The sequence below is a fragment of the Clytia hemisphaerica genome, unplaced genomic scaffold, assembly GCF_902728285.1.
Source record: "Clytia hemisphaerica strain Z4C2 unplaced genomic scaffold, Clytia hemisphaerica genome assembly, whole genome shotgun sequence".
NCBI classification, from domain to species: Eukaryota; Metazoa; Cnidaria; class Hydrozoa; order Leptothecata; family Clytiidae; genus Clytia; species Clytia hemisphaerica.
The window spans coordinates 391,949-406,882 of NW_027103744.1; the positions used below are offsets into that span (position 1 = coordinate 391,949).

At 35.1% G+C, this 14,934-nt stretch overlaps 2 protein-coding genes across 3 annotated transcripts in view; one reads left to right on the forward strand and one right to left on the reverse strand.

The window, feature by feature from the left end:
- Positions 1–6,353, reverse strand: part of LOC136805296 (uncharacterized) — a 33,676-nt gene extending 27,323 nt beyond the window's left edge. For both annotated transcript variants that reach the window (XM_067061878.1, XM_067061877.1), the window contains exons 1-9: positions 6,279–6,353; positions 5,471–5,956; positions 4,035–4,211; positions 3,086–3,150; positions 2,535–2,641; positions 1,557–1,672; positions 953–1,056; positions 512–631; positions 49–190 (exon numbers count right to left, since the gene is read on the reverse strand). In XM_067061878.1, the coding sequence (XP_066917979.1) occupies positions 49–190; positions 512–631; positions 953–1,056; positions 1,557–1,672; positions 2,535–2,641; positions 3,086–3,150; positions 4,035–4,211; positions 5,471–5,950 (1,311 nt within the window). In that variant the 5' untranslated portion in view covers positions 5,951–5,956; positions 6,279–6,353. The remainder of the gene's footprint in view (positions 1–48; positions 191–511; positions 632–952; positions 1,057–1,556; positions 1,673–2,534; positions 2,642–3,085; positions 3,151–4,034; positions 4,212–5,470; positions 5,957–6,278) is intronic.
- A 7,116-nt stretch (positions 6,354–13,469) lies between these two features.
- LOC136805353 (uncharacterized protein PF3D7_1120000-like) lies at positions 13,470–14,825 on the forward strand. Its single transcript, XM_067061940.1, has one exon. It carries the CDS (start codon positions 13,470–13,472, stop codon positions 14,823–14,825), a length of 1,356 nt encoding a protein of 451 aa, XP_066918041.1.
- The last annotated feature ends 109 nt before the right edge of the window (positions 14,826–14,934 follow it).

Sequence of the window (14,934 nt, forward strand, 5' to 3'; positions counted from 1 at the left end):
AACCCCCAGGATTTAAGTGAATTTTGACCAAAATCAGTATGTACATACCATTTCAGGGGAGATATAATATGGAGTTCCAACCACGGTGAAATTACCAGCATTGTGTGTGTTCATCACTTTGGCAATTCCAAAATCACCCAGTTTCACTTTCAAATCTTGTGTCAAAAAGATGTTCTGCGTCTTCAAGTCCCTATAAAAAAGTTACTTATCGTTATAGAAAGTTTGTCGCACGAAAAAAGTCACAAAAATTCACATTAAACATTTACCGAAGGGTCTTTGCAGCTGACCAATTATTTTTGCAGACGATTATTTTAAATGAGAATTATGATACATTAGTCGGACATTTTTCAACAAAGTTTCAAACAAGAACCCATCTTCACTTGAAGATTAAGTTGGTTAACATTATTATTTAGGGTACTCTGACAAGGGGGTGGGGCTAAAACCTTGTGGGGCTAAAACCTCCTGTCTAAGAACTTCGCAATAAGCAAAGAACGAACGAATTTAAACGAACCTATGCAGTATGTTCCGATCGTGACAATACCGTATAGCAGAAACCATTTGTGAAAAGATGATCAAAATCTCTCGCTCTTCTAACTCCGTATCTTGCTTTGCTAAATAGTCTGACAACGTCCTGTAGAAGGAAAAATAAATTTAATATCAAGTTTGTGTATACACCCTTTTGAGGACGGCAAAGTAAGTGAAACCATTGGAATACCCCCGCAGTTTTGAAAATCTACCGTCTATACATAAACTCGCTTATGTGAGTAAATGCGAATTGTGCACAACACACGATGAAATATCAAAATAAAGTTAACATACACAATTCAAAATTATAAGTCTCTTATTGAAGATAAAGAATTTCAAAGCAGTTCGACTCAAAAAGTGCGACAAATCAATCCTTATTTGGTATCAGTAATCGAGAAGAAAAATGATTTTCATAGCGAATTCTCACCCTCCGTCAGCATATTCCATTTCAATCCAAAGCGTGCCATCTTCATCAAAACTATCATAATAACTAATGATATTGGGATGGCTCAGCATACCCAATACACGAACCTGAAATCAAAAGGTATACATTTTAAAAAAATCCGGTCAGAGTGCTATTATTCTTTAATTCTTTTTACTTTTCTACCGTATTTGAGCGAGCCTCGGCCTCAGATGATAAAATTTAAACTCCAGAAAATTTTTCTCCTCGGAAGCTTAAGTATATCAATACTTTTTTAAAGTCAATTTCCGGGTACTGTCCGTCCACAGGCCTATCCCGGGAAAAACGAAATGAATTTTAGACCGATTCCGCAAAATCCAATTCAGGAACAATCTTCATGCAAAATTCAAACAAGCCTATTCCTAACCTGACATAGATTTCGCCAACAAAACAAAAACAAACACAAAACTATGCGAAGAGGTTGAGACTCGAAATATTTACATTCATATGAGCTAAGAGAGATGTGACTAAACCCCCCTGTACATATTATTTCAGCTATTTTTAAGGCAAATAATTACTGAACGTGGCTAAAAATGACGCCAGGCGGAATCTATATGATGTTCTTACAAACCTCGTTCATGGATGCTTGTCTTTCGGTGGCACTCAAATCAAGGATGGTGATTTCTTTCAAAACGACCAGTGAATCGTCATCTTTCTTTCGATACAAAACTGCCGTACCATAAGCACCTACAAGGTTAAAAATAGACGGTACAATCACTAGTTACAGGGATAGTAAAAGCGGGAAAAAAGATAAACGTATTTTTTATAGCTGGCAATGGCATTTTATAGAGAGAACAAAAATCAAAAATCAGCTCCCTCAAAGAGTCATAAATTCTTGCATTTTCGATTATAATATGAAATTTTTGCTGAAATTTTGTGGAAATAGTCTCTCTAAGAGTGACAAAAGCGAAATTCAGTCTCTCTAAAGGCCGATTTTCGAACTTTGGCTCGGACATATTAGTCATCTCACAAACCTAGTACCCCCTCCCCAAGATAGAGTCAATCAGTATTTTCCAAACCACTGCAGTTGAAGAAAAATAATGCGCCATCTTTAGACACGAGTTTGGTGCAGGAGATTTCTTCAATCATAACAAACAACTGATATGAATGGAAGTGGGAAAGCTAAATAATAGTTTTGAGAACATCGAGTTTCAAGCACCGAAGGGGCTAGAAATGAAACTCTTGGATAGGAAATAAAGCTACCTATTTCCGATCTAAAACACGTGGCCACGTGGTATGGTTTTCACACAAACACCAGGTGAAAACAAAGACAGCGCTTCATTCGCAAAGCTTATGTCTTCACTTTTTCCTGCTTGATAAATATTGGAGGTTCCTATCTAGCCCTTCGGGCTCTAAATTCAACAATGGTCTTGATTGATCAAATTGCCGGTATCGAGCTGTGGTCTACTTTTGAAGACGGCGCAATATTTTGCTTCAGCCAGAAACGATGAAGCTCTATCTGTAAGATATCTGTAATTCACCCCACTATACGTTTATCTGAAAGATTTAGTTCATACAAATCAACAAATAAAATTCCAATTCCACTTACCTCTTCCGAGCGTTCTGATCTTCTCATAATTACTAATCGATTGACTGCTTGACCCTGACCAGCTTCTCAAAAGGTTAGCATTGAAATACAATTCACCAATGTTACCCCTACAACGAAAAGATGAAAAGATATCTATTGAAAGAAATTCAAAGTTCAAATAAAGCCTCCCTCCTCATGGATTCTCTGTCTTCAATTTATAATTTAAAATTGTTTTTCTGGTTTAAAGTTACATTAAGGATTACATACACTACACAATATATTGTCCGGCAATATATTGATGATATATTGCTGAGTAATATATTGAAAAGGTGTCCACAATATATTGTCAGCTTCTTTTTATAATAGAGCACATGTTATTTACTTCGTACATTACGGTCCGAAAAACTATATTGTCAAATATTGTACGTCAATATATTGTGTAGTCTAAGTAGACCTTTATAGTCTTTCTACATCAATAGACAAAAAATCAAATAAAAAATTCTTTCTATAAACAAAAGCTAGGTAAATTTTGCAGTCAGCATACAAATATAATTTCTTATGAAATAACTTACATGGCGGAATCTTGTTGCCTGCTCAATTCAACTCCAAGGATGTCTTTACTGGCAAATATGGGTATCTAGAATGGTAAACAGTGCAATGAAAAATTTGTTGCAGTTTTCATAATTTTGAACTTCTTTTTAAATTAAATCATAGGCTCATTTTGATGGGCATTATAGGGCATTATATTCATACAATGTCCCGTCCACAAGAAAAGCACCATTTATGCTTATATGTCAAGATCTGGGAACTACAATCGGTCAGGAAAATAGTGGCAGAAAACTCTTTCTAATGATCCCCTTCCCCCAAATATCAATGTTGGGGAGTTCTGAGCTGGTACAGGGGGCATGAGTCAGTCTATAACATTGATTTAAGGGGGGAGGGATTCAGAACTATGAAAAGAGCTCACTTTTGACTCCACTGCCAACATATTAACTGACAGATTGTAGATAACCTCCATTTTGGTTTTGTTGTGACATATACTAACTGGTTTCTTCCGTTTAAAGACATTTATTACCTTCAAATAATCTATTCTGAATTTTTTTAACTGGTTAAAACTAATACGGTCCAAGAGTCTTAAATTTCTCATTTTTTGAGAAAACTTTTTAATGTTCCAACTGTATCAACTTTTTCTTGACTTTATATGTATTGGCTATGAGTGAAAATTTTTTTGTCCCGTCCACAACAAAGTGTCCCGTCCGCAACATTTTCCCCAAAATTGGAGCTGTAACAAAAAAATTCTATAACACTCCAAGGAATATCCTAATTTAGTAATGTTCACAAAAATGTAAAGTTCTTAGAAATTGGATTTGCCAAATTTGAGTTATGGGTCCTCAAAAAGTGCCTGTTGCGGACAGGACATTGTATGTTTTTTCTGCAGTTCACCTTATAGTTTCTTAAAAACCAAATGAAAATAAAATAACCTTTCCAAACTAATTGAAGAATGAGATAAAAAGTACAAACCCTTAAGAAATCTTGTAATGATTTTATCACTTGTTGTCCAACATTAGTTGTAGGTAGAGACGAAGCAAGGAAATCCAAATGAGAATTCGGGTTGTCCAAATTCATTGTGGTATCGACAAGTTCGAAGAAAAATTTGCGTATCATTTCATCACTGTCCACATTCTCGTGGGTGACTGTCTGTGAGATAAAATTTTAAGGAATTAGGCAATTTTTCGTTAAAAGTTTTCTCAATAATGCTTATTCAGCAACATGAAAATTTTAATTTTTAAAGACGTATCGTCCGTTTCCGGGGACTACCATAGTGTCCTCCCCCCCCTTTATAAAGGGGGGGGATTCTGATTTTGGCCCTATTTTTAAAGTATGGGGGAAAATGAAAAATTTGAAATTTGCTGGGGGAAAATAAAGAGGGGGGAAAACCATAAATTTAGGAAATTTTGACTGGGGGAACTTCACTGATCTCAAGGTTATCTTATTGCAAAACCTGTTTAAGCAATAAAATCAGCAAACCTTTTTAAATAAACCAACTTTTCAATACAATTTCATTTTCCCAGCACTTTCAAGGCTATATTTTCAAGCTTTCCCAAAATTTCAAATTTGATTTAAGGCATTTTTATGTTAACCATATGGGGGAACCGCAAAATCTTCAAATAGCTGGGGAAATTCAAAAAAGAGGGGGGAACCGAAAATTTTTGAAATATGGTGGGGGAAAGAAAAGAGGGGGGAATGGAGAAAAAATTGGATTTTTAGTGGGGGGAACCAACCCAGGGGGACACTATGGACTACTAAATTTTACAAATGACCCCATTTTTGAAATCTACAATTCAAGCTCTATTAGATAGTGCAATTATTTTTGTCAATAAGGAACTTCAAAATTGACTTTCTATAAAAGGTGGTCTCTAGGCCAAAACGACCTTACCCCTTCTAATGCTCTATGGAAAATTTTTACTGTTCTTCAAGCTCTATTATATGGTAAATCAGCTTTTGTCAATAAGGAACTTCAAAATTGACGTTCTATAAACAGCCAAAACTAGGCCAAAACGACCTTACCCCGTCTAATGCTCTATAGAAAAATTTACCAAGATTTGTCAGCTTGTAAATAACTGGTTTCGAAATCCAAAGGGACGGAACACAGTTTTTTGATATTATTTGTCGAGGCTTTGTATATGGTCAATGAAAGCTGTTAGCCTTATCATAATGCTGAAGTAGTATTCAAAACTTTTTGATCTTACTTAGAACTTGCATAATTTCAATGGAGCTTATGGTTAAAGCAATTAATAGCAATTAAAAGCAATGTCAAAAATTCAGTTGAGCTTTAATTAGAAATTTAATTCCAAGTCAATTTTTAGTTTGTTAAAAGTATTCAAAAAGTCAATATTCAAATAAGCACTCGGTAATGTAAGATGGAGAAAACTCATTTAAACATTGAAATAACTTACCCTGTCACGACAAAGGGTCATTGCACCTGAACTACCATGACAAATGAATGCAACACTGAGTACTTTATTTCCTTGAAGTAAGTTACGTACATCAACAATAATAGAATCTAAAGTAGCATCTGAACGATACTGATGCAATAACGTGTTCGATTTCACCGATTTCGATAAAGTTGAATATTGCCGAATTTTCCATGACACGATAACGAATCTAGAATAGTCTTTCTGTTTTGAAGTACTAACACTCCTAGGTCTTTGTTGATTTTGTTCACGGTCAATTTTCTCACTCACATTGTGCGGTTTTGGTGATTTCAATTCAATGTCGTCATCATCATCATCGTCATCTGATAATGGAGGTTCACAGCTTTTGACTGAGATTTTCCTTGGTGATGAACTACTGAAGTTTTTGTTGGTGTTTTTGGAAGGAGGTGTGAGAGGTATTTCATCATCGGAGAAAAGATCGACTGATAGCTTTTCTGACATGTTCAGCTAAATAGAGCAATAAAAGAGTAAAATAAATGTAAACAATCATGAGAGCATTGGGAGACTGGGTTGGAATTTACCAGGTAGTAAGGTCAAAATGTCTGGACGAAAAGGCAGCAATTTTCACAAAGACACAGAATTTTAACGTAACTCCTTCCAGGTACACTCTTCTCAAGCCTTTGTAGAATCTAGGGTTGATAGGTGTATTGCGTTTTATCTCATGCACTATTAGGTTATCGTTATACACTATGCTTGTCTTTTACATGTGTTCTTTATAAAATCATTAGTCTCAAATTAACTTGAAAGACAAAAAATATAATGGACTTACAAGCAAGCAAGTATAGTTACGTTTTCATGTCACCATCTTCTATCTAGTATTATTTTATCATTTTACTCATACTCTAGAAAAGAAAATTCAGAGAATTACGTCATGAAAATTCAGAAAAATAAACTAAATGATAACACTAGCTAAAGAACGTAGGTGTTAGAAAGAAGATTGTAGAAATTCTCAATTTTAAACCTGTACCACGTTTCAATAAGAAAAGAACAAAACTTAGTGTAAAAATCTAATGAATATTTAATTGTTTGTCACTGTCTATAGTGAAATGAATACAGTAAGACTCTTTTTCAAAAAACTATCTTCAAACCAAAAAAAAAAGTATATTATATAGTTTCATTAACAGTTCGTCTCTTCTATTAATTAGCAGACTTAAATGAAAACTAAATAGAGAAGGATATAAGATTTCTTATCCAAGTTATCATTTTTATCAAAGAATTTGGATATCATAAAATTGTAAAAGGAAAAATTTCCTTATAAATGTTTCAAATTAGTTTATTATCATGCTGAAATAAATAAGGAAACTCTATATCCCATGCCTTTTAAAATATTATTAAAAAGGACAAAATGAAGCAAACTTTTAAACTAAGGCATTTAAAATCAATAAATTTTCAAGCTTTGCAAAATTGGCACCAAAGGTCAATCCAAAAGTACGTACCCTCAAATATAAGCAAATTCCCCTTGTATGCTAGCATATTCTTTGACAGTACCCCCTCCACGTGTGTAGGCTTTCTGTATAGTGTTTCTGCAACAGTTTTGTTAAATTAAAATCTTTAAATCATCTACAGCCTCACAATGTGGAAAATGGCTTCTAAGGGGTACTTAAGCCATGTGACTTATGTAAGGATCCTTCCTTTTTTTATTTGATTGAATTGTATTGTATGAGGCTCTTAGGCCCATTTTTGCAACTTCTGATGCACTGGCATACTGACCTTGATGGCCAACGGGAGGGTGGGACTTTTTCCTGTCAGAACAAAAAATTGAAAATTTTTCCCATTTTCACCTGGAAAGTGGCAACAATGAATAAAAGTAGACGAAAAATCTCTCATTTTCACCATGAAAATTGTCTGAAAAATTAAAAAGTTGACCCTGTCAGATGCACGTTTTGAAAATTAGTAAATCTTGGACCCTATCATATATCTTCAGAGCCTAAAAAAGGAACTCTGCCCAGTTGAACCCAATTTTGCCCAAGTACAATGGGCTCAGATGGGCTTTCAATTTCACTTACCAAGTAAACCCCTACTAGTGGGAATGGCACATCAGTTGCCTGTGCAGCAACCAAAATTAATGAGCACTATACCACAGCCCCTATTCACAAGTTTTTTCACCATTTTCTCATGTTTTCATTTGCCTTTTCTAAAATGTTTATTTCAGAAAATTTTCATAATAAAAAATTCCTAATACTTGTTTACATATATCAAATTTCCCAGATTACCCTGTTTTCTCAAAAATTCCCCTGGCAAAAACTAGTTTAAAGGGTTTACAAACTGTTTTAATCCTTTATTTTGTTAAGGGAAAGTTATGCATCATGCAACTATGTATCAAGTCAACCCTAAAAGATATTTTGTTTCCTGTTCACTGGCCTGGTGAAAATCTTTCTTGTCGGATGAAAATCTTTTTACATCGTTTACCCAGCACATTTACATATTATATTCCCCCAATTTCCCATTAAACATTTTCAACATTTTGATTGATCTAAAAATATTTTTGATAGTCTTCATTCCAAGCAACGCCTTGCTTCAATCCTGATTTCACCAATTTTTTTAAATATAAATTGGAATTCGTGATAGTCAAAAATGCTAGTGTTATAATAAAGTCATGCATGCTCCCTTTACGGTGTTTACAATACTTGAATTTGAGTTTGAACGCTGGTTTTGGTTTTGTTCCTATATCTTCTTATTCTACTTTTTGTTTACATTTTCTTTCATATATTATGGAAATAACAAAATAAATGTTTCCTTACCCACCCACATAGCTTTTTTGTCACTCAGTGGATCGAAAACAAAAAAATTTTATGGCTTGACTTCAAGTAGTTTCCAAGATGGATTTTTGCTGAGTCATTACATTATCAGTTGGCAAAGGATAAAATCATGGATTGGTTGCATTTTGAGGCGATTCTAACAATCCTGGTTTCCTCCTACAGGTGAGAGAAGATCTTGGATTTTTTATCTTTGATCTGAAGTTTCTGAACATTTAGGATGTTTGAAAGTTGGGCTTTGGACTTTGAAGCTTTTTTTGGGTTTCTTTAGCTCAACTTTGATACTGTGAGATCAGGTAACTTGCATCAGTGGAGGGAAACTTGCATAACCACGAAATGCCTGACCAACCAAAGCAGCAAAATTTCAAAACAAATGTAACAGTGCAAGAACTATGCAGCTCTACTCTACCTTTTTAGAATATAATATTTGCTGCACAAGTATTTTTGGGGAGTTACTCACCAACAAAATTGCGGGTAAATAAAACATTGTGCAAGATCATAAATTCTAAGAAAGCGGGAATTCAGATGTTTTTTGATGGCTGCTAGACGTGTAATCTCAAATTTAATAATGATATTTAAACATAATTATGCATGATATCACTTTTATGATTAGGAGATATACATTTTACAACCAGCAAATTTTGTGAATCAGGTTTGTTTTGATTTAACTTTGTATTTTGATGAAAAGCCAGGTCATTAACTGGAGGGCTATGTCCAGAGGGTATCAATCAAACAAGTTTGAGCAAAAATAGCAATCAAACCAATGTAATCTCAGGAGAACGCAATTGAATATTGGCGATCAACCTGCCGATGATATTATTTGATTGTGTTTAATTGTATTTGAATTATGTTTGATTGAGATTCAATGATTATAACTTGGTTAGTTCGATACAATAATGTTTTGTTTAAAGATTGATTGCAATTATATTAATTAGCCCACTCCTCTTTAACTTGACTTTAGGGATTTAGCATGGGTGAATGCCAATACGCCATAGGAAAATCAGATAAGAGCGAGCGCGAAAGTATCGCACGAGAAGAGAGCGATTAATGCAAGTGAATGCAATCGAACTTAATCCAACATTAATTGAATAAAATAGAATGTAATCGAAGTAATCAAATGTCAAATCCTGGGTAAATTTTTGTTACGATTCGATTGCCTTTGATAATCAAATGGCAATTACAGTATTTGATTCCGTTCGATTGTGTTCAATTGATTCGGCATTTGATTCGTTCAATTACAATTGACACCGCCTCTGGCTATGTATGTTAGCCTACTGCACTAATGCAAGTTACCCAATCTCACAGTATTTTGAAATTGGCTATTAGAACCCACACATAAAAAGTACCCTTGGTTCAGAAACTCTGTGCACTACTACTAAACTAGAAGCCAATGACAATCATTCAAATTCCACAAGCTAATTAGTCTACTTATAATGTGGCATCCATTGAAAAATTGTTCTATTCACATTGCAGCGGTTGTTAAACATACATGCAGGCGAACGGGCAGTCAGAAAGACGTTTCTTCGCATTGGAAAATCAGCGGAAAATATGATACAGGCGGGTGACGGCAAGAAGAACAATTTTTTTATGGCCACTACCTGTGTACCGTCAACTGCTCTAACTTGGGACGATTGGTCGAAAGATGGGACTATTGATATCTGGCCTGTATTTTCACGTAGTGTTAAATCACTTTGACAACAAATTTGTTTTGATAACTCCACCAAGTTTATCAATCATACTTTCTGTTATAACATGTCATGATAACTTTCACTGATATAGCGTGCCCTTTTTAACTTTTTTGTTTTCATTCAAAATGACCGAACGTGATTGGAGAATTAGAGGACGCCTGCTGTCTAACCGCCTATCGCTTGATTAGATTAACCATCAATAACGAGTAATGTAACTTCTGCCCATTTCTGACAAAAATAAGTAAATGACTGTTTTGCTTCTTTTTGTCAGAAAAAGGCATCACTTACTTCCTTTTGTCAGATTCTTCAGGAAACTGGTCAGTTACTTCTTTCTTCAATTTCTTTTGGCCGAGGTTTACTGACAAAACGGTTGGTTCGAAACGCAGGACACAGGACCCAGGAGGCAGGACACAGGACACAGGTCAGTGCTGACAGGTCAGCTTTAATTGCTGTAAAAGACAAAGAAAATGTTTGAAAAACACTTGTAATTGTTAGAAATATCATTCTGAAGGTATTTTATTGGTCTAGAACCTTTTTAACGGTCAAAATCTATCCACATGCTTGCCACGTGCTTTTGCATTTTGTGCCGTGTATAACACGGACCTGTAATACTTGTATTATATATTACACATAAATCACGCATGTATAGTAGCAGTTATCTTTTCAATGTCATTGACATGTGACATATATGTTATAACAAAATAAATGTGTTAAAAATATTTATCTCATCTTTAAATTTAAACAGCCCCAACAGGAAAATAGCTATTTCACAATCGCTATATCATATCTCATTATATCTCCTGCATCACCTTGGGTATGATAACAAAAATTGACTAAAATAGCGTCAAAGGTTTGTATTTTATTAATATATCAATATTTTCATTCCCTATCTCGTATTTTTGAGGAAAATGACGTCACTATTTTCATATCTCTAAAACAGCTCTCTTGGAGCATTTAATGTTTTCAAAATATATAAATCTATATCTACTTGCACCATCAGCATCCTATTGAGCATGAAAAAACATTTTGTTGTAAACTGATGTACACACCTTTTATTTTGTGCTAGCATCATCATTTACATAATTTAAATGTCATTTTGTCAATATTTAGGATTGATGGTTTGTCATTTAAAAATCTTTTAAATAGCGTATTTTGTATAATATATAATTTTCCATTGCGTATAATATGTATTATACATTATATGTTACGAGTGTGTTACATTTTTCCGGTCTGTAGTTTGTATGACCTGCGTCCTGTGTCCTGCATGCGTCCTGTCTCCTGCGTTTCGAACCAACCGCTGACAAAACAAGGGTCTTGTTTTTCTCTGCAACAATGAACGTTGTGAGAAAAGCAGTGATGCTCAAAACTAATCTTCAATGAGTAGAACAATAATCAGTCATTTATTTTTTGATATGTACTAAATTCATATCACCAGTGCACGAACGGCCCCAGTGCACGAACGAGCGTCTTTGAACTTGAAAAAAACAACCAAAAACAAACTTCTATAGAACTTCCTTTGTGCAACAGAATCCTCAAACTATCCCTTGTAATCTCTCCAAAAATTAAAATAAACGGAGTACTAGAACAACACCAAACCGATTTTGAACGAGGCAAAGTAAAAAAATCACGAAATTCGGGATTTTTGTAAATATGGCTGATCGCGAGAGAAAATGTTTTTTATAAGAAAATTTGCACAAGAAGATTTCTGAAAATGACTTTCCTCTTTTAAAAACCTGTTATCTTCCATCACACAAAATTTCATTGAAATTTGTTAGCTCATTAATTCAAAATCAATAGAAACATATCACCAGTAGTTGATATAAAAAAGGTTCCAGTCCGCGAACGATCCGAACACCATATTCAAAATGAAGACATTGCAGCGTCAAAACATTCGAAAGCGCTGGCGATCTCAATTAAAAAAGAAGACACTACATTGCCGCGCTTTTCGATGAGCAAAACTTGAAAAAGAAAACAAAAAAATGGACGACAACAAAATATTTACAAAAATAAACAGGTTAGTAAAACGCTAAAGTTCTTATAAAAAAGACGCTATTTTGGTGAAAAAGCGTGTGGTTTTGAAAAGCTCAAATACCCCTGTATCATCTCGGAAGAGAGTTAAAGTATTACCTGCGAGCAGAGCTCTAATTTTTCTTTCAAAAGATCGTTCGCGCACTGGTTCCTCGTTCGCGGACTGGGTCCAAATAGCGCTCGCTTTAACGACTTATTATTCCAAGAAGAACCCTTCAAATAAAGTGAAAACAAACTGAAAGAAGGACTTCAAGCTTGTTTACGAGATGGTCAAAAAGGATTTATGTAAAAACGAAAAGTAAGTCAGAAAAGAGAAAAATAAGTTTGCCGTTCCTGCACTGGGTACCCCCCTCTATCTTTTTGTCAGAAATGGGCAGACTTGACGCGAGTGACGTCAAACGCTCCATCGTTCTGACAATAACTTGGTCTTCTTCGTTCCAGACATTCGTGTGTGAGCTCCACTATGGATTTTTTTTCATATTTCGATTTAAAACCCTACTCAGTGCGAAAGAGAAATTGTTTATTCTTTAATATGCCATTTATTAACTCAAATCAAATTACTTTGGAGGTTCGGTGTGAAATAGTGGCTGCATTATTGCCGTCCCATGTTTTGTCAGATAGCCCAAGTTAGAGCAGTTGACAGTAATAATATTTTACACAGTCCAGCAGCAACAAACTGAAACTTATACAAGCAACTAAATTTTAAAGAAATATACAAAAACAACACCATATACAAATAGAAGATGGCATGGCCTCAGATCCTTTTAAAAGCCAGTTTTCTGCCCTGTACGCCTTTTGTTTGCTAGGTGCAATGTCAGTTTTAAATTAAAAATTCCGTGGAGAAGATTAAAATTAAGTTTAGAAAGGGCATAAAATGAGAGACTAACACTTTTATCCACAACACAGTATGAAAAGAAACAAAAAATTACCAAAAAGTGAAGAGAAATCACATCCGAATTTTGTGCAGCCATCTTTGTTTTTGTTTACATTTCACACGGAGAATCTAGCTTGTTGAGCAGCGTTCGGTAATTTATTCAAATCGAATGTCCTAACAGTACCAACATCGAGTACTTCTTGACCTGCATTGAATTTTACAGCGAAAAGAAGATTGGGCCCAGAAAGATGCAGATACAGACACTACATAGAAGGACAAGAAGATCAAAGAAGAGAGAACAGACAAAATGCAATGGAAAATAAGATCATGGCCAAGTTACATGACGTGGTGAGAAAGCTGGTTACCGAAAATTTTCGACAGGCCAATCAGAACTTCCCCCACCAAGCATGATCCAACAAAAGCAACCAAAAGAACAGTACCAAGAAAACAAAAAAGACAAAAAAAAGAAAAAAAGGAAGAAAACAATAGAAAAAAAATTGAAAGAAGTCACAATATACTATAACAACATCAGAGGACTAAAGTCGAAATGGGATAGCCTGCTTATCGCCATTGAGAAAACAACACCAACAATATTTGCCTTAGTGGAGACTCATATGGAGAGGGGAGAAAAATTAGAAGAAATAACAGGATACAAAATCATCAGGAAAGACAGAAATAGTCAAGGAGGAGGAATAGCAATCGGCTTCAAGAAAGATATATTTGAAAGCGTGGTACAACTGGAGGCAAAAGAGACAGAAAATATGGAATCCATGTGGGTGCAGATTGGAACAACAACCAAGTACAGACTTGGGGTAATATATGCGCCAAAAGGAGAAAAAGCAAAAGTGAAGGAGATCAGAGAAATCTATCAAGGGGTCGAGCAAGAAATTCTGAAAGGACAGGAAGAAGGACATAAGGTACTTGTTGTAGGGGACTTCAACTCAAAAACTAAATCTGCAGGAGGACCTGACAAAGGAGGAAAAGAGCTGGAACGGATGACAAGGGAGAGAGATTGTGTGATAGTCAATGACTTGGAGGTTACTGAAGGCAAATGGACAAGAGTGGAAAAAGACAAGAAATCAGTTCTCGACTACATGATAATAGAAAAAACGGAGAAGGATAGTGTAATCCAAATGCTAATAGACGAAGAAAGACGGTTCACCCCCTATCATGTGATAAAAGAGGACAATGAAGAAATTAAAGAACAATATACAGACCACAATGCCATAATAAGTACAATCAAGTGGAGCATTAATATTGAGAGAAGTAATGAAATAAAGGAGGTGATTGGAAAAAAGGGAATGTCGAAGTTCAGAGAAATCTTGAAAGGTCAGCAAATCTCAAGGATACTCCAAGAAAAAGAAGCATTTCAAGACAGATACAACAGATGGGAAGCAAAGGTCAATAACATCATGAATCTATGCAAAACCAAGGTGAAGAAAAAGAAGGAGCAAAGTAATAGAGTGAGAGTACTAATGAGGGCAAAGCAGAAAATAAAGAAATTGAAACCATCCAAAATAAACAGAAGCAGGCGAAAGCTACTTAACAGACATATAATTCACGAAAGACAACACAGGTATGCAAGGAAGATTCAAAAGACAATTGAAGAGTTGAGAAAGAATGGAGGTGGGATGAAGGAGGAGAGTTTTCTGGAATTCAAAAGAAAAGTCAAAGGAAAGCAACAAGAGATAGCAAGCGAAATGGTCAACGAGAAAGGGGAAATGGTATCGGAAAAGAGCAAGATTGTTGATGTCTTCAAAAAGTTCTATGTGGACCTGTTTAAAAAACCAGACAAAGAGTCTTTTAATGAAGCCCAAGTGAAATCAGAATCGACAGTAGAGAAAAAGATCAAAAACATGAAAGAAGTGGCAAATACACAGGAAGCCCTAACTGTAACCAAGAAAGAGATAAATGACGTAGTAAGAAAGCTGAAAAGAAGAAAGGCACTGATCTGGAGGGTGGAGGCATGAGATGTTGAAAGAGGGAGGTGGTGAGATGATCAAATCACTGAAAATTATATTCAACGAAATCTTCAGGAACATGATTATACCAGTGCAGTGGGAAAAAGTAACCGTCAAG

What these genes read in the sequence shown, in the direction of transcription:
- LOC136805353 (XM_067061940.1), top strand. Translation starts at nt 13,470, where the DNA reads ATGGAGAGGGGAGAAAAATTAGAAGAAATAACAGGATACAAAATCATC.